At 41.9% G+C, this 22,337-nt stretch overlaps 1 protein-coding gene across 5 annotated transcripts in view; it reads left to right on the top strand.

The window, feature by feature from the left end:
- The first annotated feature begins 987 nt into the window (after nt 1-987).
- Nucleotides 988-22,337, top strand: part of LOC140738611 (phosphatidylinositol 3-kinase C2 domain-containing subunit gamma-like) — a 261,872-nt gene continuing 240,522 nt past the window's right edge. For 4 of the 5 annotated variants that reach the window (XM_073066155.1, XM_073066158.1, XM_073066160.1 and 1 more), the window contains exons 1-3: nt 988-1,470; nt 13,601-14,821; nt 22,150-22,271. In XM_073066155.1, the coding sequence (XP_072922256.1) occupies nt 13,652-14,821; nt 22,150-22,271 (1,292 nt within the window). In that variant the 5' untranslated portion in view covers nt 988-1,470; nt 13,601-13,651. Of the gene's footprint in view, nt 1,471-8,374; nt 8,528-13,600; nt 14,822-22,149; nt 22,272-22,337 lie in introns of all 5 variants that reach the window. The other variant, XM_073066156.1, reaches the window with a different exon arrangement.

Here is a 22,337-nt window from a genome sequence, read left to right as displayed (position 1 = left end):
TAACCCTTAATTGATTATTAAATAATCAAAAATGCTTAGTAAGTACATATATATATTCAAATATTAAATACACAACAGGTTACAATGTTACTTTGGAAATAAACTTGAAGAATGTTCAAGCAAGGCACAGTTTATGTTGGATTTTATGAGCTTGCACTGTAATTTAATGTTGGTATTGAACATGCTACTTATGTTTGCTTTCCACGAAGGTGAAGATGAACTTGCTTTAAGCAGGTACCTGTAGAAGCACAAAATTCGGAGTTAACAAGTAAAGGACAGAGTTTCCTATGATACCCACAAGCTGGATCTAGTGTGTGGAAGAAGTCTTTTTATGCTTGTAATGAGGAAGTATTTGAACAACACCGGAATTATAGTAGAAGCCAACGTAAAGACACCTAATTGGTTGGGATGCAAAACTCTCAACACACTCTCTCTGCAGTGAAATAATAACCCTGGTGTTATCAGTTAATGAATCAGTCGCAGTGGGTTGTTGCCTCAGGGGAATAATTAGTATGAAATTTATGAAGGGTGATTTTCATGTGAAGTTTGTTACATTTCCTGGGGTTTTCATATCCATTAGTTTTGCCTTCTGTGTCATGCTTTCCCTGTCCACAAACAGTGTAGTGCATAAATCATTATTCCCTTCATGAGTCCACCATCAAGCAAGCTAGAGTGAGACGAGAAACTCCACCCTATTCTATGCCCTGGCCAAAGTACGATGTTGATATTTCAAGGGGCACTATTTAAGTTAACCAGACAAAAGTTATGAAATTGTCAACAATACCTTGATTGTTTATATTGCCTTTCATTTTAAAGTATATTCTGACAACAGTATAATTGCACAACGCTAAACTGTTGAACTATGGCAGCAGTAAACATGCGTCACAGCCTGCTTGAGATAAAAACAAGTGCAGTAATATTGAAATCGGAAACCTTCCTTGCTGCTTTGCATATTACTGGAAATGCTCTGTCACAGGATCACTTTGACCTTGGAAATGTAAACACTCAAGCAGATGGTGGCTTATGCCATGAGCTACTAAAGAGATATAATGAACAAGAAGTTGGCATTATGGATTCAACCGATTCAGAAAAGTTTCTTCTTCTGTACTTCTGCTCAATTTAACTCTGGAACTGAGTGAGTTTCTGACTTCCAGCACAGAAAATCAACTACCATGGGATCTTTGGTTTCTACCTCGCAGGACAACTGAGATGCTATCAAATATCTTCAGGTTTCTTTGAAGAATACGTAAACCTAAAAAGTAAACTAAAAAGCTAAACCTTGATTCCAAACTGCTCTTTTTCTCAATTTAAATTGAATGAAGTGTGAGTGATTGATGAATTAATTGATCCACAAAGCATTTTTGATGAGAGAGAGGATCTGAGCCAGAAGTAATGACAGCAAGAGACTGTTGCATCAAGGCCTGGGAGAACAATACTTCTGGCTGGTTTAGCTAAACCAATTTGCTTTCAGTAAGTATGACTTTAATCTCTATGGTCCCTAATCAGGAAAGATGTAAGGTAATAACAGTAAGTGCAGAAATGGTTCAGTTTTATCAGTGATCCTGTTTGAAGTGTGAAATATCTCAGAGTGGCTGTTGAGGCAGAGGCTATATAACCTTTCAGAAACAGTTTGACTAATTATTTGAGAAAGCAGGATCATAAAAGGGGCTATAGTCAATGTCCCACCTGAATAATGTCACAGAGTGACTTCCTGTACTGTCAGTTAGATGATGTGTTGAAAATCAACATTTTTTCAGCCAAATCTAATGGGGAATTCTTCTCTTTCTAAAAATAAATCACAAATGTCAGAAGAATAAAACCAGTCAATCAAAGCAAAGTTTTATGGGAAAGTAAAATGAAAAATCAGCATATTTCCTGGTGGGGTTGGACACAACGGGGAGAAGGAAAGTAACAAGACGTGGCCGGTCATAATGACGAAATTTAATAGGTTATCTAAAAAGCAGAGAGCTAACTGAATAGTCTGTTAAAAATCTTCAACACCACCTGATAACTTGTTATTTCCTCTCTGTGAATATTCCTCATTTATGGTTCATATATACACTATAAGTGGTTTGGCACAGACTAGATGGGCCAAGGGGTGTCTCTCTGTGCTGGACTTTTCTATGACTCTATCTCTTTTCACCATTTCCCTTGCCTTTTATTGTTTAGTGACATTAAGATGATATCCTTTCTTACTTGTTTGCTCCATGTTTTTTCATTACAAAACTTAAAATAGGTCTGGTTGCAAAATTTTTGAGATCAGATTTTCAAGGTCTCCATTGTCTCAGAAAATATAGCTACTGGAACCATAGGATTCCAGGTAAAATTGAAATGCAGGCCCCACTTCCTATCATCTTCCTGTCCAATACATATAGGCATCTGTTAGTCTCAAGAGACCATGGATTTGTGCCTTGTAAAGTTTCCAGGGCACAGGCCTGGGCAGGGTTGTATGGGAGACCGGCAGTTGCCCATACTGCAACTCTCCCCTCTCCACACCACTAATGTTATCCAAGGGAAGGGCAAGGGTTGATACAACTTGGCACCGGCGTCATCACAGAGCAATGTGTGGTTTAGTGCCTTGCTCAAGGTCACAACACACTGCCTTAGCTGAGGCTCGAACTAGCGACCTTCAGATCATTAGATCAATGACTTAACCACTTGCCCATGCGCCAACACATAGTTTTTGCAAAATAACATTGAAGACTGCAATTCCAGAGGATCATTGGGGACTATTGTGTACTCCGCTTCGCAGAGACATGGCTCACCCTCAGCACTCCTATTCAAGGCTTCATCATCCATGGCATGAACCAGATGGCAGAGTGATGTAAAGGGAGAAGTGGCATGATTAACTTAAAAGGCTAAGTATGGACCTTGTGGGAGAGTATTAAATTTAAGTAGGCAAATTACAAAATCATTATTCAGGAACTAGGGAGAGTTGATTGGAACGACTGTTTTGGGCAAGCCCACAAGGATGTTTAAAGACTGATTGCACAGAGTACAGGACAGGTTTGGTCTAGTCAGAAGAAAAGAAAAGGATGGCAAGGTAAGAGAACCTTGGATGTCAAAAGAAATGATGAATTTAGTCCAGGATAAAAAGGAGAAGTATATAAAGCTTCAGAATAGAATAAAACAGAGCTGTGAGGATTACAAAGAAGCCAGAAAAATCCTCAAGAAAATAATTAGGAAAACCAGGATGGGACATGAAAAGTCTTTGGCAATTAGAATTTAACAGAATCCCAAGGCACTCTATACATAAAACAAGAGCAAGAGGAAAACTAGGGAGAGGGTGAGCTCACTCAAGAATAAAGGAGAGGACATTTGCTTGTATGCAGGGGATGTGACTGAGGTCTTTACTGAGTACTTTATATCTGTATTTATCAAGGAGAAGCACGCACAGGATAGGGATCACAAAGTCGAGTGCATTGATATGTTAGGGCATTTTGAGGTTAAGGAGGAGGCAGTGTTTGGTCTATTAAAGAGCATTAAAGTGGATAAGTCCCCAAGGTCCTATAATCCTGGAAATTATTTTCCGGTGAGCTTCATGTCAGTGGATGTCAGTGGAGACAAGAGGATGCTGTTCATCGACTATAGCTCAGCATTTAACACCATCGTTCCCACAATCCTGATTGATACATTGCAGAACCTGGGCCTCTGTTCCTCCCTCTGAAATTGGATCCTTGACTTCATAACCAGAAGAGCATAATCAGTGCAGATTGATGATATCTCCTTCTCGCTGATGATCAACACTGACGCACCTCAGGGGTGTGTGCTTAGCCCGCTGCTCTCCTCTCTCTATACCCATGACTATGTGGCTAGGCATAGCTCAAATACCATATATAAATTTGCTGGTGATAGAACCATTGCTGGTAGAATCTCAGATGGAGATGAGAGGGCGAGATATGACAACTAGTGGAATGGTGTCACAGTAACAACCTTGCACTCAACGTCAGTAAGACAGAAGAGCTTATTGTAAACTTCAAGAAGGTTTAGACGAAGGAACACTTACCAATCTTCATAGAGGGATCAGAAGTGGAGAGAGTGAGCAACTTCAAGTTCCTGGGTGTCAAGATCTCTGAGGATCTAACCTGGTCACAACATAGCGATGCAGCTATAAAGAAGGCGAGACAGCAGCTATACTTCACTTGGAGTTTGAAGAGATTTGGTGTGTCAATAAGAACACTCAGAAACTTCTATAGATGTACCATGGAGAGCATTCTGACAGGCTGCATCACTGTCTGGCATGGGGGGGGGGGGTGTCTACTGCACAGGACCATAAGAAGCTGTAGCAGGTCATAAATTTAGTCAGCTCCATCTTGGGTACCAGCCTACAAAGTACTCAGGACATCTTCAAGGAGCGGTGTCTCAGAAAGGTAGTGTCCATTATTAAGGACCCCCAGCACCCAGGGCATGCCCTTTTCTCACTGTTACCATCAGGTAGGAGATACAGAAACCTAAAGGCACACACTCAGTGATTCAAGAACAGCTTCTTTCCCTCTGCCATCCAATTCCTAAATGGACATTGAACCTTGAACTCTACATCACTTTTTTAATATATATTATTTCTGTTTTTGCACAATTATTCAATATACATATACTGTAATTGATTGATTTATTATTATTTTTCTTCTTCTTCTATATTATGTATTGCATTGAACTGCTGCTGCTAATTTAGCAAATTTCATGACACATGTTGGTGATAATAAACCTGATTCTGTTAGGAAAGTTACTGGGAAGAATTCATAGGGATAGAGTTTATGAGCATTTGGAAAACTACGGCCTAATTAGGGAGAGCCAGGATGGCTTTGCCTGGGGCAAGTTGTGTCTTACTAACTTCATTGAGTTTTAGGATGAGGTGATGAGAGCAATCGATAAAGGTGGAGCTGTGGATGTTGTCTATATGGATTTTATTAAGGCATTTGACAAGGTCCCTCATTAGAGACTCATCCAGAAAACTAAGAGGCAAGGGATCCACAATTAATTAACCATTTGGATTCAGAACTAGTTTGCCCATCGAGGACAGAGAGTAGTGGTCGAATGGACTTATTCTGGCTGCAGGTCTGTAATTAGTGGTGTTCTTCAGAGATCTGTACCGGGACCTCCTGTGTTGGTGATGTATATAAATGACCTGGAGGACAGTGTGGACAGGTTGATTAGCAAGTTTGCAGATGATACGAAGATTGATGGTGCTGTGGATAGCATAGAGGACTGACAAAGAATACAGCAGGATATTGATCAGTTGCAGAAATGGGTAGAGAAATGGCAGATGGAGTTTAACCCGGCCAGATGTGAAGCATTGTGCCTTGGCAGGACAAATGTAAGGGACTGTACACTACTAAGGGCAAGACTCTTAACAATATTGATGAGCTGAGGGATCTTGGGGTCAAAATTCATAGCTTCTTGAAAGAGTCTACACAGGTTGACAGGAATGTTAAGAGGGCATATGACATGCTCACCTCTATTAGTTGAAACATTGAGTTCAAAAGTCAGGAAATTATGTTGCAGCTTAATAAAACCCTAGTTAGGCCCCATCTGAAGAACTGCATACAGTTCTGGCTGTCCCATTATAGGAAAGATGCTGAAGCTTTGGAGAGGGGACAAAAAGTCCTGATGAAGATTCTCAGCCAAGAAGATTGACTGTTCAGGCAAACACGAGGAAATCTGCAGATGATAGAAATTCAAGCAACACACACAAAATGCTGGTGGAACGCAGCAGGCCAGGCAGCATCTATAGGGAGAAGCAATGTCAACGTTTCGGGCCGAAACGCTGCCTGGCCTGCTGCGTTCCACCAGCATTTTGTGTGTGAAGATTGACTGTTCGGTCATTTCCATATTTGCTACCTGACCTGCTGAGTTCTTCCAGCATTTTGTGTGCATTGGTCTGGATTTGCAGCATCTGCAGAGCCTCTTATGTTTACCGAGATGCTGCCTGGATTGCAGAGCAGGTGCTGTAATGAGTGGTTGGACAAACCTGGGTTGTTTTCTGTGCAGCGGTGAGGACACGGGAAGATCTGTTAGAGGTTTATAAGATTATGATAGATAGAGAAAATTATATTTTTCTCAGAATTGAAATGTCTAATACCAGAGGGCATGCATTTAAGTTGAGAGGGGAGTAATTTCAAAGAGGTATGAAGGGCAATCTTTTTACACGAAGAGCGGTGGGCGCCTGGAATGGGGCTTTTTGGGGTGGATTCAAATGCTTATCTAAATTTAAAAGTATTTAAGAGACAGATACTTTCAAGAGATGGTTAGGCATATAACTGTGAAAAAAATGGAAGGATATGGGCATTGTGTAGAAAAGAAAACTATTAGTTTAATTGGCCATTTGATTACTAATTTAATTGGTTCTTCACATTGCTGTTTGATAGCTCACTCTGCACATATTATATTGCCTGTTACATTTCCTCAACGGTGACTGCTTTTCAAAAGTACTTTATTGCATGTAAAAGCTATAAAGCAAATTCAATAGAATACAGAAAAAGCTAAGCACATAAACACACATATGTTTAATATACATACAAAGTTCAAAGTGCATTTAGTATTGAAGTATGTATACATTATACAATCTTGAGATTTGGCTCCTAACAGGCAGCCACTAAACAAAGAAACCATTAAAAAAGGACCATCAAATACCCACCATGCAGAGAGAAAAAAATCAAATCATGCACATCAGAAACACAATCAAATAACGTTCTGAGCTGGGCCACAAAGTGTCTGTCTCCAGACCTTTCATTCGTTGCTTCATTGGAGCAAGCCAAACCGGCCCATCCATTGCCTCAAGCACTGATACCCTGACCTTTTCAATCTTGCCCTGGCACCTAAATCGCTGTCCAAACATTGGGTTACATACACACACACACACACACACACACACACACACACACACACACACACACACACACACACACACACACACACACACACACACACACACACACACACACACACACACACACACCTCCCCCCACCCCCGACCTTTGCAATCTGGCCTGGCACCTAAATCGCCGTCCAAACATTGGGTTAAACACACAATACAAACATAGTTACACACCCACTTGTACCCAACAGTGACAAAATCATGCTTGTTTACACAGTCAACATTTTGCTTAGTTAATAATAGCCAGGTATTTAGGAGAAGCTCACAGCTTGATAAAGACATCATTTTCTTTTAATTTTGCAGCTGGAACTGTTTTCACTGTGCTCCTGGCAGTGATGAATTGTGTGGCCATGATGCTTAAGTGCCTTATTTAAGCCTTGCTCTGTCACTTGCTGTGGACTCACACTGATGTGTTGTAATCACTTCTTGCTCAGGAGAGTGACCCTCACCTAATCTGGAGATCAACTGACATGATGTAAAGTCAGTGTTTTGCCAAAGGGCATAGCCAACCCCTTCTAAAACTGCATTACAGAAAGAAATCCATTCCGTGATGTGCCCATGGAGCTGTGTGGTTTGATTCAGATGCATTACTGAAAATGCTGGAAACACTCAGCTGGCCAAGCAGCTTCTGTGGAAACGGAAACAATTAATGTTTCAGGTCCAGGACCCATCATTAGAACTTACGTTAGAGCAGAATGTTACCTGTTTCTCTTTTCATAGACGCTGCCTGACTTGCTGTCTTTTCTGTATTTTCTTTTGTATTTTCTGTATTTTTGTGCATTTTCTTTTGTGAATTGAAACAAGATACATATAATTATATAGAGTTACAAAATAGGAGCAGCCCTAACTACCCTCCAGGCCTCTGTTCCAAAGAAGCTTCCTCCCACCCTCTTCATCTAACCATGTCCACGTATTCTTTTTCACGCACTATCTGTCTTCCCTGAAACTGTGGACGCTCAGCTGGTCCCTTCATTGCTTTTCAGTATCCTTACTGGCTGCATCATGGCCTGGTATGGAAACACCAATACCCAGGAATGGAAAAGACAACAGAAAATAATAGATCAACACGTACAACATGCTGGAGGAACTCAGCAGGTCGGGCAGTATCCGTGGAAATGAGCAGTCAACGTTTCGGGCCGAGACCCTTCGTCAGGACTGAAGAGGGAGGGGGGAGAGGCCCTATAAAGAAGGTGGGGGTAGGGTGGGAAGGAGAAGGCTGGCAGGTGCCAGGTGAAAAACCAATCAGAGGAAAGATCAAGGGGTGGGGGAGGTGAAGCAAGGAGGGAATAGAGGGGATTAGAGGGGTCTTGGGGTTTGAGTCCATAGGATGCTCAAAGCTGCTCCACAGATTGACTCTGTGTTTAAGAAGGCATACGGTACATTGGCCTTCATCAATCATGGGGTTGAGTTTAGGAGCCAACAGGTAATATTGTAGCAATATAGGACCCTGGTCAGACGCCACTTGGAGTAATATGCTGAATTCTGGTTGCCTCACTACAGGAAGGACGTCGAAACCATAGGAAGGGTACAGAGGAGATTTACAAGGATGTTGCCTGGATTAGTGAGCATGCCTTATGAAAATAGATTGAGTGAACTCAGCCTTTTCTCCTTGGAGCGACAGTGGATGATGTGACCTGATAGAGATATACAAAGGTATTGAGAGGCATTGATCATGTGGATAGTCAGAGGCCTTTTCCCAAGGCTGAAATTGCTAACACGACAGGGCACAGTTTTAAGGTGCTCGGAAGTAGGTACAGAGGAGATGTCAAGAGTAAGTTTTTACGCAGAGAGTGGTGAGTGCGTGGAATGGGCTGCCGGTGACAGTTGTGGAGGTGGAAACGATGTCTTTTAAGAGACTCCCGGACAGGTACATGGAGCTTAGAAAAATAGTGGGCTATGGGTAACCCTAGGTTGTTCTAAGTAGGGACATGTTCGGCACAGCTTTGTGGGCTGAAGGGCTTGTATTGTGCTGTAGGTTTTCTATGTTTTTATACTGTTGGTGGAGCAACATTGTGCCAGTAGGTCTGTTCTCAGGGTGTGGCAGCAGAACAAGTGCCAAGGGAGGACCACACTGTCTGAGCCAGAGTGCGAGTGGCATGCAAAGCTGAGGGAATGCTGCAGTGCCATGGGAATGCTGATGAACAATGATGAGGGGTATTCTACTGCTAGAGGGGCAATACTGATGGAGCACTGTATTGTAAAGAAGGTCTCACTCCATTAAAGGCTATTAAAGTATTCCTGTTTTAAGCTGGGTTATCAATCTAAGTTTTTTTTTGATTATTTGTCAGTCTGTGTTTATGTATAGATTTTTTTATAATTATATTGTATTTCTTTATTTTCCTGTAACTACTTGCAAGAAAATGAATCTGAAGGTAGTTTATGGTCACATGCAAAGTACAAAGTACAAAATAAATGTATCATTGAAGAACCTGCATGTGGCAATGAACAACACTGAGATTTGTTTGGTTGCAAGTACTCACTGTTAGCCCAAGAAACACAATAGAATCAATGAAAGACTGGGCCCAACATGAAAGACAAGCAACCAATATGCAAAAGGTGACTAACTGTATGTACAAAAGAAAAAAATAGTAACAATATATAATTTAACAATAAATATCAAAAGCATGAGATGAAGAGTCCTAGAAAGTGAGTCCATATGATGTGGAACAGTTCAGTGATGGAGCAAGTGAAGTTGAATGAAGTTATCCCCACTGGTTCAAGGGACTGATGGTTGAAGGTTAATAACTGTTCATAAACCTGGTTATGTGGGTTCTGAGGCTCCTGGAAGCAGTGAGAAGGGAGGATGGTGAGGGCCCTTGATCATGGATGCTGCCTTCCGGCAAAAGTGCTCCGTGTAGATATGCTCAGTGCTGGGAAGGGCTTCACCGGTAATGGACCAGCCCATATTCACTACTTTTAGAAGGATTTTCCATTCAAAGGGATTGGTTTCCATACCAGGCCTTGGTGCAAACCAGTCAATGTCCTCTTTACCACACATCTGTAGAACTTTGTCAAATTTTTAGATGTCATGCTGAAACTTTTCAAACTTCTAAGGCACTGCTGTGCTGGGCCCAGGACAGACTGTCTGAAATGATAACACAGAGGAATTTAACATTGCTAACCCTCTCCACCTCTGATTTCCCAATGAGAACTGGCTCATTCGGATCTTGCAGTTGCTGCCTTCCATGAACTTGTTTCCTTGATCTCAGCTCCAAATACATTTTTCCCCTGAATTTTCTATTGGATTTCTAAGTGACCATCTTACAGTTTTGTCTCCCTCACATGCAAATGTGGAATACAGTGATGGGAAATGTTTGATAATGGATTTTAGTAAAAGGAACAGTAGTGCAGACAATGATCTAAATGGGGAGAAAACTCAAACATCAGAGGTGCAGAGGGACTTAAGAGTCCTCATGCAAGTCTCGCAGAAGGTTAATTTATAGGTTGAGTCTGTGGTAAAGAAAGCAAATGCAATGTAGGCATCTATTTCAAAGGGAATAGAATATAAAAGCAAGGCCATAATCCTAAGGCTTTATAAGACACTAGTCAGACCACACTTGGAGTATTGTCAACATTTTTGGGCCCCACATCTCAGAAAGGATGTGTTGTCATTGGAGAGTCCAGGAGAGATTCACGTGGACGATGCTGGGAATGAAGGGGTTAACATATGAGGCGCATTTGGCAGCTTTGAGCCTGTACTCACTGGAATTTAGAAGAATATGGGGGGGGGGGGGGGGCGGTAGGATCTCATTGAAACCTACCGAATTTTGGAAGGAGTAGATAAGGTGGATAGGACATATCCAGAACTAGAAGGCACAGCCTCAGAATTGACGGGGAACATTTTTGAACAGAGGTAAGGAGGAGTTTTTTTAGCCAGAAAGTAGTGAATCCATGGAATGCTCTGCCACAGGCTGCAGCGGAGGCCAAGTCCATGGGTTTATTTAAAGCAGAAGTTGATAGTTTCCTAACCGGTCAGGGCATCAAACGATATGGCAAGAAGGCAGGGGTATGGGCCTGAGTGGGATCCATGATCAGCTATGATGGAATGGCGGAGCAGACTCGATAGGCTGAATGGCCTAATTCTGCTCCTATGTCTTATGGTCTTACTGTCTAAACATCTTCCCCCTATCCATTCTATTGAGCCCTTTCACAGAAATGGCTTTCAATGACCTCAGGTGTCATAGAGACATAGAGTTGCACCCATCAATACTAATTCCTATTTCCAGTTTTGGGTCCAGTGCCTTCTATTCCTTGCAATGTTATGATCTGAATGTTCAAACACTATCACATAACATAAAATTATGCACAGAAAAAGCACAAGATGGGCATTGCTGAACTGTGAATTCTAGTTACTCAGTGTCTGCAACACACTGTACAGTTCAGTCGAGCTAACAAGTGGCAGAGTACAGCAAGAAAGGTAAACATAGCTTGCTTCCAGTGAAGTCTGTTCTGCCCTTTCTGGAGCTGCAGAGAGGCTTGGATTAATGAGAACGAGCTGGATTTGTCCAGTGCAGTGTTTTTGTGCTTGTATCAGTTGCAGCAAGGCATGTTCAGGCAAGCCAAGATGACCATAGATGGCACTTTAGATTCTTTCAATTGATATTTCAACATAGATTAAATATACAGAAAGCATAAAATAGCTTTTTCACTGCAAAGACATGGAAGAAGTCATTTTGGTTGTGTTAGTGATAAAGCATGTTAGCTGATATAATCCTTGCTACCTCCTGCCAAACAAAGAGGCTAAATATTTGAAGCTTTGGTTGAACTAGTTGAGCAGCTGTGCCATGGTAGTGTAGTGGTTAGCACAACATTATTGCAGCCTGGGGCATTCCAGAGTTCGGAGTTCAATTCTGGTGCCTTCCATAAGGGGTTTTTACATTCTCCCTGTGAAAGGTGTGGGTTTCTTCTGGGTGCTTGGGTTTCTTCCAAAGGCATAGCCGTTAGTGAGTTAATTGGTCATTGTAAGTTGTCCTGTGATTAGGCTAAGGTTACTGGGCATTGCAGCTCATTGGGCTGGAAGGGCTTCCTCCACGCTATATCTAAAAAATAATTAACTAAATAAATAAAAATGTTCCCTCCTAGTGCTATAGTTCAATAAGCATTCAAATGACGCTTCAATAGAGTGAAATATTTAGTTTCAAAACTGATTGTTCACCATTGAATGCATGGTACATGTTTGTAGCTATTTAGAGGATGTCATGGATTGTGAAATGTCCTAGCTACTCAATGGATCTGGAAGAAGGCTCCTCAGCTGGGAGCAAATAAATTTCAAGCAGGCATTTGATTTCATGTGGATGAGAGGGTGGGAAGTGATACTATTGACCCATTTGGAACAGTCACAACACGCTGAAGCTGACAATATAAACAATGCTGTTTCTCTTCAATAGAATCAGAATCAAGTTTATTATCACTGTCTCATTGCTGTTTTGTGGCAGCAATAAGTACAAGACATAAAAAATTGCTGTATGTTCAAATAAATTGATAAATAAACAAACAAATAAATAAATAGTGCAAAAGAGGCAAAGCAGGGCAGTGTCCATGAACTGTTTAGCAAACTGGTCGCTGGGGAGAGGAAGCTGTTTCTAGAAAATTGAATGGAGCTCATCAGGCTTCTGTATGTGGGCCCAGAATAAGATGTAGGTACCCAGGAGTCTGAAATGGCTTACCCTTCCCACTGCTAACCCCTCAGTGAGAACAAGTGTGTGTTCTCCCAACCTCCCCCTCCTGAGGTCCTCAATCAATTAATTCCTGATCTTGCCGATATTGAGTTCAAGGTTGTTGTTGTGTCATCTTCCAACTAGCCAATCTATCTCACTCCTGTAGGTCTCCTTGTCATCAGCTCTTCTTATTTTTTGTTATTTCTTTATTGCATGCAATCATTTTATTGTTCAGCTCTGATATGATTGGGTACTTGTGAACTGGCCAGGCCCTTAAAAAGGGTTTTCTTTTCCCACCATGTCATTTCAAACCTAGAGTTTGCAATTTAGAGGTAGGAATGATATTGCTGTAAACTTATACAATTATGTAAATTGTGTCCTTTAACTTTAACGTAAATTGTGTAAGATTGTTTTTCTAAACAACAAAAGCAGGAAGACAAAATCTTATTTTTGCTGCACTGTCAATAGTCCTATCCTATGGATAAGATGTTAAGTTGAAGTTCCATCTCCTCTCCCAAGTGGACGTGAAGTATCCAATAACTCTATTTGAGACAATATTAATGTAACAGTTAGTGCAATGCCATTACAGCTTGTGGCGTCCGAGTTCAAAGTTCAATTGCGGCACTGTCTGTAAAGAGTTTGAACGCCCTTACTGTGAACCGTGTGGGTTTCCTCACACATTCCAAAGATGTACTGGTCAGAAGGTTAATAGGTCATTGTAAATTATCCTGTGATTAGGCTAGTTTTAAATAAGTGGGTTGCTGGTCTGCATTGCTCGTTCATCCAGAAGGGCCTGTTCTGTACAGTATTCCTAAATAATAAAATAAAATAATAATTTATTCTGCAACAGTTGGGGTCTGAAGTTGGTTCAGCACTCAGGACCTGTCAGCCTTTAAATATTGTGTGCTTTTGTAACCAATTGTTCAAGAGATTCTCCAGACCCCAGAAGAATTTTCAGAATCAATTTTTTAGCACTTGAGTACACTTGATGTGAGCTATTGCAGTTTAATTATTTATAGTTATAAATGTCGCTCAAATGAATATACTTCACAAATTTCTTGTTTTTCAGGTTTTCTGATTAGACTGGGATAACCCTGTTCCTTGGATGTGAACGGTTAAAATGGAACCTTGGAGACCTTCCCTACCAGTGGACAAAACCTCCCCAAGTCATCAGCCATGTGCCCCTGTCAATCCTTCAATCCAGGCTCCGTATGGATGGCAACTAAACTATATGGAAGATGAAGATAGTGCACCCATACGTAGCCCTCAGCCAATATCCAATACATTCAACTTTCAAAGGAGCCCAAGTGTCGATAATCTGATGAATCCACTGCCAAGTTACAACATGCCTTGCCCACCTTATCCACAAACATACCTGGAATCTCTGCAACACCATAGTGAGTCAGTGACAGGCAGTCAGAGAGTAGAGTATGGGCAACTCGACACTGAGAATCAGGGAACACAGGCATCAGCTGATGTACCAAATGCTTGCTATTTGCAATCTCTGAAGGAAACTTCTGATCGGCAACTTCCTTCAAACCAAATATGCGGCGGACAAGATTGTTACCATTTTCAGAGAAATCCTGAATGTGAATATGGAATACCACACGTCAAAGCTGTCCCTTATCCAGTTAGTCCCGAGCAAGTGGTGAATCCAGATCCATTTAATTGTGTTCCTCATATGCCAACTCCATTATCATCTACCTTGTGGCAAAAGAGTGCCTTGAGGAGTTTTGACCAGTCCTCATTTGATCAGCCAATAGCACCTATTACAGCAGGATCTTGCCAATTTCCACCCGATCTACATCAGTTGGGCTATGATCCAAAATGGTTAGCAGGGGGTTATCACGAAGATTCGCCTGCACAGGTTCAAGAAGCCATTCCACCTGCAATTTATTCACCCAGCCATTTTTGTCCAACTTTTAAAATGAGCCCAAGTAAGGAACCAGAGCAACATGTACAGCCAGGAGCTGTGACTGATCCCTTCATTGAAATATCAGACGCTGAGGAAGATTCCAGCTGCTTGAACTCATCTCAGTTACCAATTGGATTTGAGGCACTGGGACATACCAGTATAAATGTTCCTTACCAGTGCTCAGACTCCCCATCAGTCTCAGATCTGCCACACAGTTATGAAACAGAAAGTACTTTGGATCAACCATCACAGCCTCTGGCTTTGCTGCCAGCCTCGTCAATGAATTTTCCTCAGCCAGATGTTCAGCTGGAGCCATCAGTCTTTGACTTTCCCATCTCCAACCAGCAGTTCTCACCTCAACCTAGCAAAAATACTGTAAGTAACATTTAATGTATGAGGACATCATAAAATCTAAAGATCTAAATTTGTTGCATGTACATCGAAACATACAGTGAAATGGGTCATTTGTGTCTAATCAAATCGATGATTTTATGTTTGGAAGGTGTCGCCCCGCTTCCAGCGCTGACATAGTAGGCCACCAACTCACTAATCCTAATCATACCTATGTCTTCGGGACGTGGGAGGAAACCAGTGCATCCAGAGGAAACCCATGCAGTCACGTGGGAATGTACAAACTCCTTATAGACAGGGGCAGGATTTGAACCCCAATCTTACAGCTGACACTCCAGCAGCCTATAATAGGGTGACCAAGACTGTACACAATCCTCCAAATGTGGTCTCACCAGTGACTTACAAAACTGCAACATAATCCTGAACTTGATGCCCTGACTGATGAACGGCAGCATGCTAATTCCCTGCTTCTCCACCTTGCCTTCTCGAGCAGGCACTTGTACCCCCAGGCCCCTCTATTCCACAACACTCATCAATGCCTTGTTAGTTGCTATATAAGTCTTTTCCTGGTTTAAATGCCCAACGTGGATCACCTCACACTTATCTAAGTTGAAATCCATTTGCCATTCCTCAACTGATCAAGATCTCTTTGTAATTCACTGTAATATGCTTCATTATCAACAGGAGCCCCTAATTTAGTGTCATCAGCAAACTTGCTCACGGTTCCATGGATATTGACATCCAAATCATTTACCGACATAATGAATAACAGAAGTGCCAACGTGAGCGCTAATGTGCCCCACTAGTCACAAGCCTCTAGTTGGAGAATCGATGATCAACCATCACCCTCTGCTTTCCATCATTGACCCAATTCTGAATCCACCTCGCTAACTCCTCTTGAATCCCATGTGACCCACCCATCCTGATCAACCTGCCATGTGGGGCCTTGTCAAAGGCTTTACAAAAGTCCTTTGGTGTATGGTGTGTAGAAAAAAAGAGTTTCAAGTCTGGTAAAGGGTGTATTGTGTGGAATAGAATTGCCAGGGAAAGCTAAAGATTAATTAAATTCCCCAAAACTATCCAGTGTAAAATGGTTTTTGTAACTTGGCAGAACAAATTCCAACACTGCACTTGAGAAGCGTGTTTAGTGGAAACTGATTTTGATCTCTTCAGAAACTTGCCTGTAGTTATTGAATTATGGCGTTGTTCCACCGAGGATCGATATACTGAACTAAAGTGTTGTTTCTCAGTGCTGTGGTGCTTGGGCAATAAAGCAACACTCACTCAAAATCAAGTGTCACTTTCTTATCTTCTAAAACTTGTTGAACATAAAGTGAGGTAGAAGTTTAGACCTGGCGCCAGGCAGTAAAAGATAATGTGCTTGTAATATTCTAGAATTGGCCAAATGGTTCATTTCTGTATCCTAGTACCCCACAATTCTAAATACAAAAACAGATGCAAGTCATCCTGCTGTATTCTCTAGACAAAGATAATGATGAACAGTGAGAAAATGAGGCTTCATTTGATCTTTAGTATTTCTATGTTATATTGACTGTCCTGTTGTACATACTATTTTATTATAAATTACTATAAATTGCACATTTCACATTTAGATGCAGACGTAACATAAAGATTTTTATTCCTCGTGTATATGAAGAATGTAAGTAATAAAGTTAATTCAATTCAATTCAATCTTCCTGGAGAGTGCAAAGCATCTCATAAAAGATACCAAAGATCCAACGAAAAACAGGGCCATTCAATGAAGTGTCCAGACCAATAGTTATCTTTTAATTAATGTCACTAAAATGGTTTTGAAATTTGAACCTCACAATTATGACACTAATTACACTTCAGAGGAACTTGCGCATGTGAGGGTGCTCTATATGACCATTTCCGCCTTTTCTTCTCATGAGTGTGCATTAGAATTGTGACAAAGAGAAAATCACCCGATCTACAAATCTGATCTCTCTACATGGGGGTTCCTACCTTGGGGGTGTGGGGTGTGGAGAGTTGCATTGGTGGGTAGAGTTGTGATTAGCCTAACTGCTTGGCGAAAATAACTGTTTGAGTCAATAGGTCAGTAGGTACACTCAGAGAAATGTATACAATATACATCCTGAAATTCTTTTTCTTCATAAACATCCACGAAAACAGAGAATGAATGACAGTTAAATGTTAGAGCCCCAAAGTTAGAGCTCCCCCCTCCCACGCACAAGCAGCAGGAAGGCAACAACTCCCCCCCACCCCCGACCAGCAAAAAAGCATCGGCGCCTTCCACCACGCACTCAAGCGTGTAGCAAAGCATCAATAAAGACCCAGACTTGCAGTACCCCGAAGACTACTCGTTCACCCGGTAATTCTACATACCACAGGCTCTTTCTCTCCCAAATAAAGGAAAAAGCGGTGTCCCTGTTTCACAGCAAGAGGGGAGACTTAACAAACAACTCACTGATTTATGATGTTAAAAGTCTGCTGCCTCGCTTTTTCTGAGCTCTGCACCCAGAGAGTTGGCCCCAAAACGGCTCAGGACTCTGGAACCCAGACATGGATGCTATGTAGCCTCATCCTTAATGTAAATGGGACAAACAATCCATTAGCAGGGTGAGTGGGATCCTTCATGATGCTACTAGCCCTTTTCCAGCACCTTTCTGTATATATGTCCTTGATGTCAGGTAGGCTGGTGCCGGTGGAGCATTGAGCACTTGTAACTACCTCTTGTAGAGCAAATAGTCTGAGGAACAGCTTCTATCCCAGAGCTGTGGCCTCCATCACACCACTCCCACAGAACAAAGACTGAAACTGTGAGCACACACATGCACACACAAGGACTCAAATACTTGCACTAACGGCACTTTGTGCATTACTGTGATATTCCGGTGCTGCTGCTGCAACTTATCTATTTAATACTGTTTTCTATTACTGTCATGTTTTTATCTACCGCTTAATTGTCTGAGAGGAAGCCAAACAAAGTTTCATCGTATCTATGTATAATGACAATAAAGATCATTCATTCTTTCATCCCGTCTGCCACCGTGCAGTTTCCGCACCATGCAGTGACACAGCATGTTAGAATGCTCTCTATTTTGCGTCTGTAGAATAATGGGAGTATAGATATGCATAGGCCAGCAATCGTCAACCTCCTCAGAAAGTAGAGGTGTTGGTGGGCTTTCTTGCTTGTGAAGAATACGTTCTGGGACCCAGTTGTACAGTGGTGTACTTAGACCGAGGAGTAGGAGTTTGTTCAAGTTCTGTGGGACAACAGTGTTGAATACCACATAGCTGTCCCTGTTTTCGAGGTGTCAGTGCCAGGTGCATGACCAATGCTATAGCATAGCATCTGTCTCTGAGCGGTTTTGTTGGTAAGCATATTGGTGTGGTTCAGTGTGGCCGGAATGGAGTATTTAATATGTGCCATTACCAGCCAATCAAAGCAGTTCATGATAATTGATGATTTATGTATGGTTTTAATTCAACATTAGAATTTATCAAAAACGATACAAAACAAAGACTGACAAACAACCAATGTGCAAACTGGGCAAATAAAAAAGTAAATAATATGGAGAACATGAGTTGTAGAGTACTTGAAAATGAGTCTGCAGGTTGTGTTCAGAGTTGAGATGAGTGAAGTTATTCACACTGGTTCAGGAGACCGAGCTTTTTCAAATTATCCCATTTGAAGTTCCTATACTGGCGTTTATCTGTGCAAATGCTCCACAACGCACCTACCACACACCAGTAACCAGATTGAAGTATTACTCGTTGCCCCATTCAGAGCTGACGTTGCTCCAAAATCGATACATTCTTTAATATGGTGTCATTGATACAACCAACACCATTTACTCCAAAGATCAAGAGAAGCAGGTCAAGATGGTGCAAAAAAAAAATCACAAGCTTCTGGAGGAACAAACAGCATCAGTTGAGGCAAACGGATGGTTGATGTTTTAGGTTGAGACCCCTCTTTGGCCTGACCTGCTGAATTCCATAAACAGTTTCTTTTTTTCTTGATCCAGGTTCAAATATCTGCAGTCTCTTATGTCTCTCAGAACGAGTCAGAGATGTTTGATTTAGATCGATATGCATTTTTTAAAAAAACAGCTTCGCCACTCAAATGAGTTAAGCTGGGAAAGTTAGCACCGGAAAATAAATTTCCAGTATTAACTTCTAATACTCCTGACTTGCAGGTAATTCAAATAACATGGACTATGCACTGAAACATAACAGATGATTTTGCTTTGTAATACGTTTTTCATTAGCACTTTTATTAAAACCCAAACACCATAATGTGTCTATAAAATAGATTAATTGGGTACAACGCTCCACTGTACTAAAGATGGCCAGTATATCGAAGGAGTGTCTTGCAAGACAAATGCCTCACTGTGGTGACTGAAGTCTGGCTCTCTGCTTAACTGCGGCAGCTCGTACATTCGTAATAATAAATGACACTGAAATGGAAGCAGGAAAATGACTGAAAGCAAGAGGATAGAATGAAGGATCTGAGTACTTAGTGAATGAGAGAGGAATCTATAGAGTGAACAAGAGAAGAACAGCATTCAAATATCTAAATTAATATCAATAGCATAACAAAATCAGGAGGGACACTAATACATATGGCTTGAAAGCAAAAGTCATTAGAATCTGAAGTTCAGAGAGGGAGAAAACATACAAGAACAAGATTGATAGTCAGGATTTTAGGCTTGAGGCACTGTGTGTTACCATGGAAACACATATCCCATCCAAAATCTTCATTATCTCTCTTGCCAGCACTTCAGCATACAAGAGCTTAAATTATAAAGAACTGATGCTATTCTGGCAGGAATTTGATGAATGAGGCAGAATTGTGGGCAAAATCAGCCAGTGAGGCTTTCCGCTTTGGATTAACTTCTCCCCAAAGTGTGTAATGAACCAATAGAGAAGCTGTGTTCAAAAAGCAAAAATAGTCTTTAAGATGGTGAGGTTTAGCAATTATTAAATTAACTAGTTATTAAAGCCAATCATTTCATCAAGTCCGGCATAAAACTGCTCTGAATTAGAAGTAACTGGGCAAATTGAATCAACACACAAAATGCTTGAAGAACTCAGTGTGTCAGGCAGCATCTATGAAGGGAAAAGGACAGTCAATGTTTTGGTTCATCTGGACTGAAGCCAAGATGTAACACTCTTCTTATGTTAATAATCCAGAAAGAAATTGAGTTTACTTGCATCTCTAATCCATGGTGAACATATTCTTTCAGGTCGTATACATACTGTTCAATAATATTCTGGTTAGTACATAAGACCATAAGACATAGGAGCAGAATTGGGCCAGTCAGTCCATTGAATCTGTTCCACTATTCAATTATGGCTAATTTATTATCCCTCTCATCCCCTCCTTTCTCCTTGTTAACTTTCCCGGACAGTGGGTGGGTAACAGAGACCCCGTACGGTCAATGGGAGGGTAACACAGTCCCTGTACTGACAGTGGGAGGGTAACAGAGTCCCCGTACGGAGAGTGGGAGGGTAACAGAGTCCCCGTACAGTCAGTGGGAGGGTAACAGAGTCCACTACAGTCTCTACTTCGGCACTACTATTTCCCGTGCCGAAGAAGTCTTCAGTGTCCTGCCTAAATGACTTGCACTCACATCCATCATCATGAAGTGTTTCAAGAGGCTTGTCATGAGGCATATCAAGACCCTGCTGCCCCCCTCACTGGACCCCCTGCAGTTTGCGTACCGTCCCAACCTCTCAACAGATGATGCCATTGCCACCACCCTCCACCTGGCCCTAACCCACCTGGACAAAAAAGACACATACGTTCGGATGCTGTTCATAGACTTCAGTTCAGCATTCAACACAATCATCCCTCAGAAACTGATTGGAAAGCTGAGCCTACTGGGCCTGAACACCTCCCTCTGCAACTGGATCCTAGACTTCCTGATTGGGAGACCTCAGTCAGTCCGGATCGGGTGCAGCATCTCCAACACCATCACACTGAGCACGGGGGCCCCCCAGGGTTGCGTGCTCAGTCCACTGCTGTTCACTCTACTGACCCACGACTGTGCTGCATCACACAGCTCGAACCACATCATCAAGTTAGCCGATGACACGACCGTGGTGGGTCTCATCAGCAAGAATGACGAGTCAGCTTACAGAGAAGAGGTGCAGCGGCTAACGGACTGGTGCAGAGCCAACAACCTGTCTCTTAATGTGAACAAAACAAAAGAGATGGTTGTTGACTTCAGGAGGGCACGGAGTGACCACTCCCCACTGAACATCGACGGCTCCTCGGTAGAGATCGTAAAGAGCACCAAGTTTCTTGGTGTTCACCTGATGGAGAATCTCACCTGGTCCCTCAACACCAGCTCCATAACAAAGAAAGCCCAGCAGTGTCTCTACTTTCTGCGAAGGCTGAGGAAAGTCCATCTCCCACCCCCCATCCTCATCACATTCTACAGGGGTTGTATTGAGAGCATCCTGAGCAGCTGCATCACTGCCTGGTTCGGAAATTGCACCAACTCGGATCGCAAGACCCTGCAGTTGAGAAGATCATCGGGGTCTCTCTTCCCGCCATCACGGACATCTACACTACACGCTGCATCCGCAAAGGAAACAGCATTATGAAGGTCTCCACGCACCCCTCATACAATCTCTTCTCCCTCCTGCCATCTGGGAAAAGGCACCGAAGCGTTCCGGCTCTCCCAATCAGACTATGTAACAGTTTCTTCCCCCAAGCTATCAGACTCCTCAATACCCGAAGCCTGGACTGACACCTTGGCCTACTGTCCTGTTTATTATTTTTTGTAACACCTGCATTGTTTTTGTACACTTTATGCAGTCCTGTATAGGTCTGTAGTCTAGTGTAGTTTTCTCTGTGTTGTTGTTTTTTTTTCTCTATGTAGTTCAGTCTAGTTTTTGTACTGTGTCATGTAACACCATGGTCCTGAAAAATGTTGTCTCATTTTTACTATGCACTGTACCAGCATTTATGGTTGAAATGACAATAAAAGTGACCTGACTTGACTTGACTTGACCTGACTTTGCCACTCTTATTAATCAAGAACATCTGATCAAGGAAGTCCTAACCAGTTGTTTGAGCATTGAGGTCTGAAGCCTAGTCTGTTCTTCACTTCCTTCCCAACCATTGTGAGGTTTAAACATAGAAAGTAGAAAACCTAGAGCACAATACAGGCCCTTCGGCCCACAAAGTTGTGCTGAACATGTCCCTAACTCAGAAATTACTAGGCTTACCTATAGCCCTCTACTTTACTAAGCTCCATGTACCTATCTAAAAGCCTCTTAAAGGACTTTAAGGTGTTGCTCTTCTGTATTTTGTACCTTGTCATGTATTTCAATTTGTGTGCTGTTTTTGTTTGCAGTTTTCCACTTCCTTTGACTCGAAAGGTGAGCTGCTGCCTTTGGGGTACCGCCAGGTATATTTAATACATAAACCTGAGGGGAGCAATGAGGAGTTTGCCATCTTCCATGACTTCTTAAAGCAGTAAGTCTAGAATACCCAATGCTTAATGCCAATAAATTCTGATCTGTCCTTGTTTCTTAAGAACTT

The sequence above is a fragment of the Hemitrygon akajei genome, chromosome 14, assembly GCF_048418815.1.
Source record: "Hemitrygon akajei chromosome 14, sHemAka1.3, whole genome shotgun sequence".
NCBI classification, from domain to species: Eukaryota; Metazoa; Chordata; class Chondrichthyes; order Myliobatiformes; family Dasyatidae; genus Hemitrygon; species Hemitrygon akajei.
The sequence above is the reverse complement of the archived record's forward strand: the minus strand, read 5'-3'. Positions and strand labels throughout refer to the sequence as shown.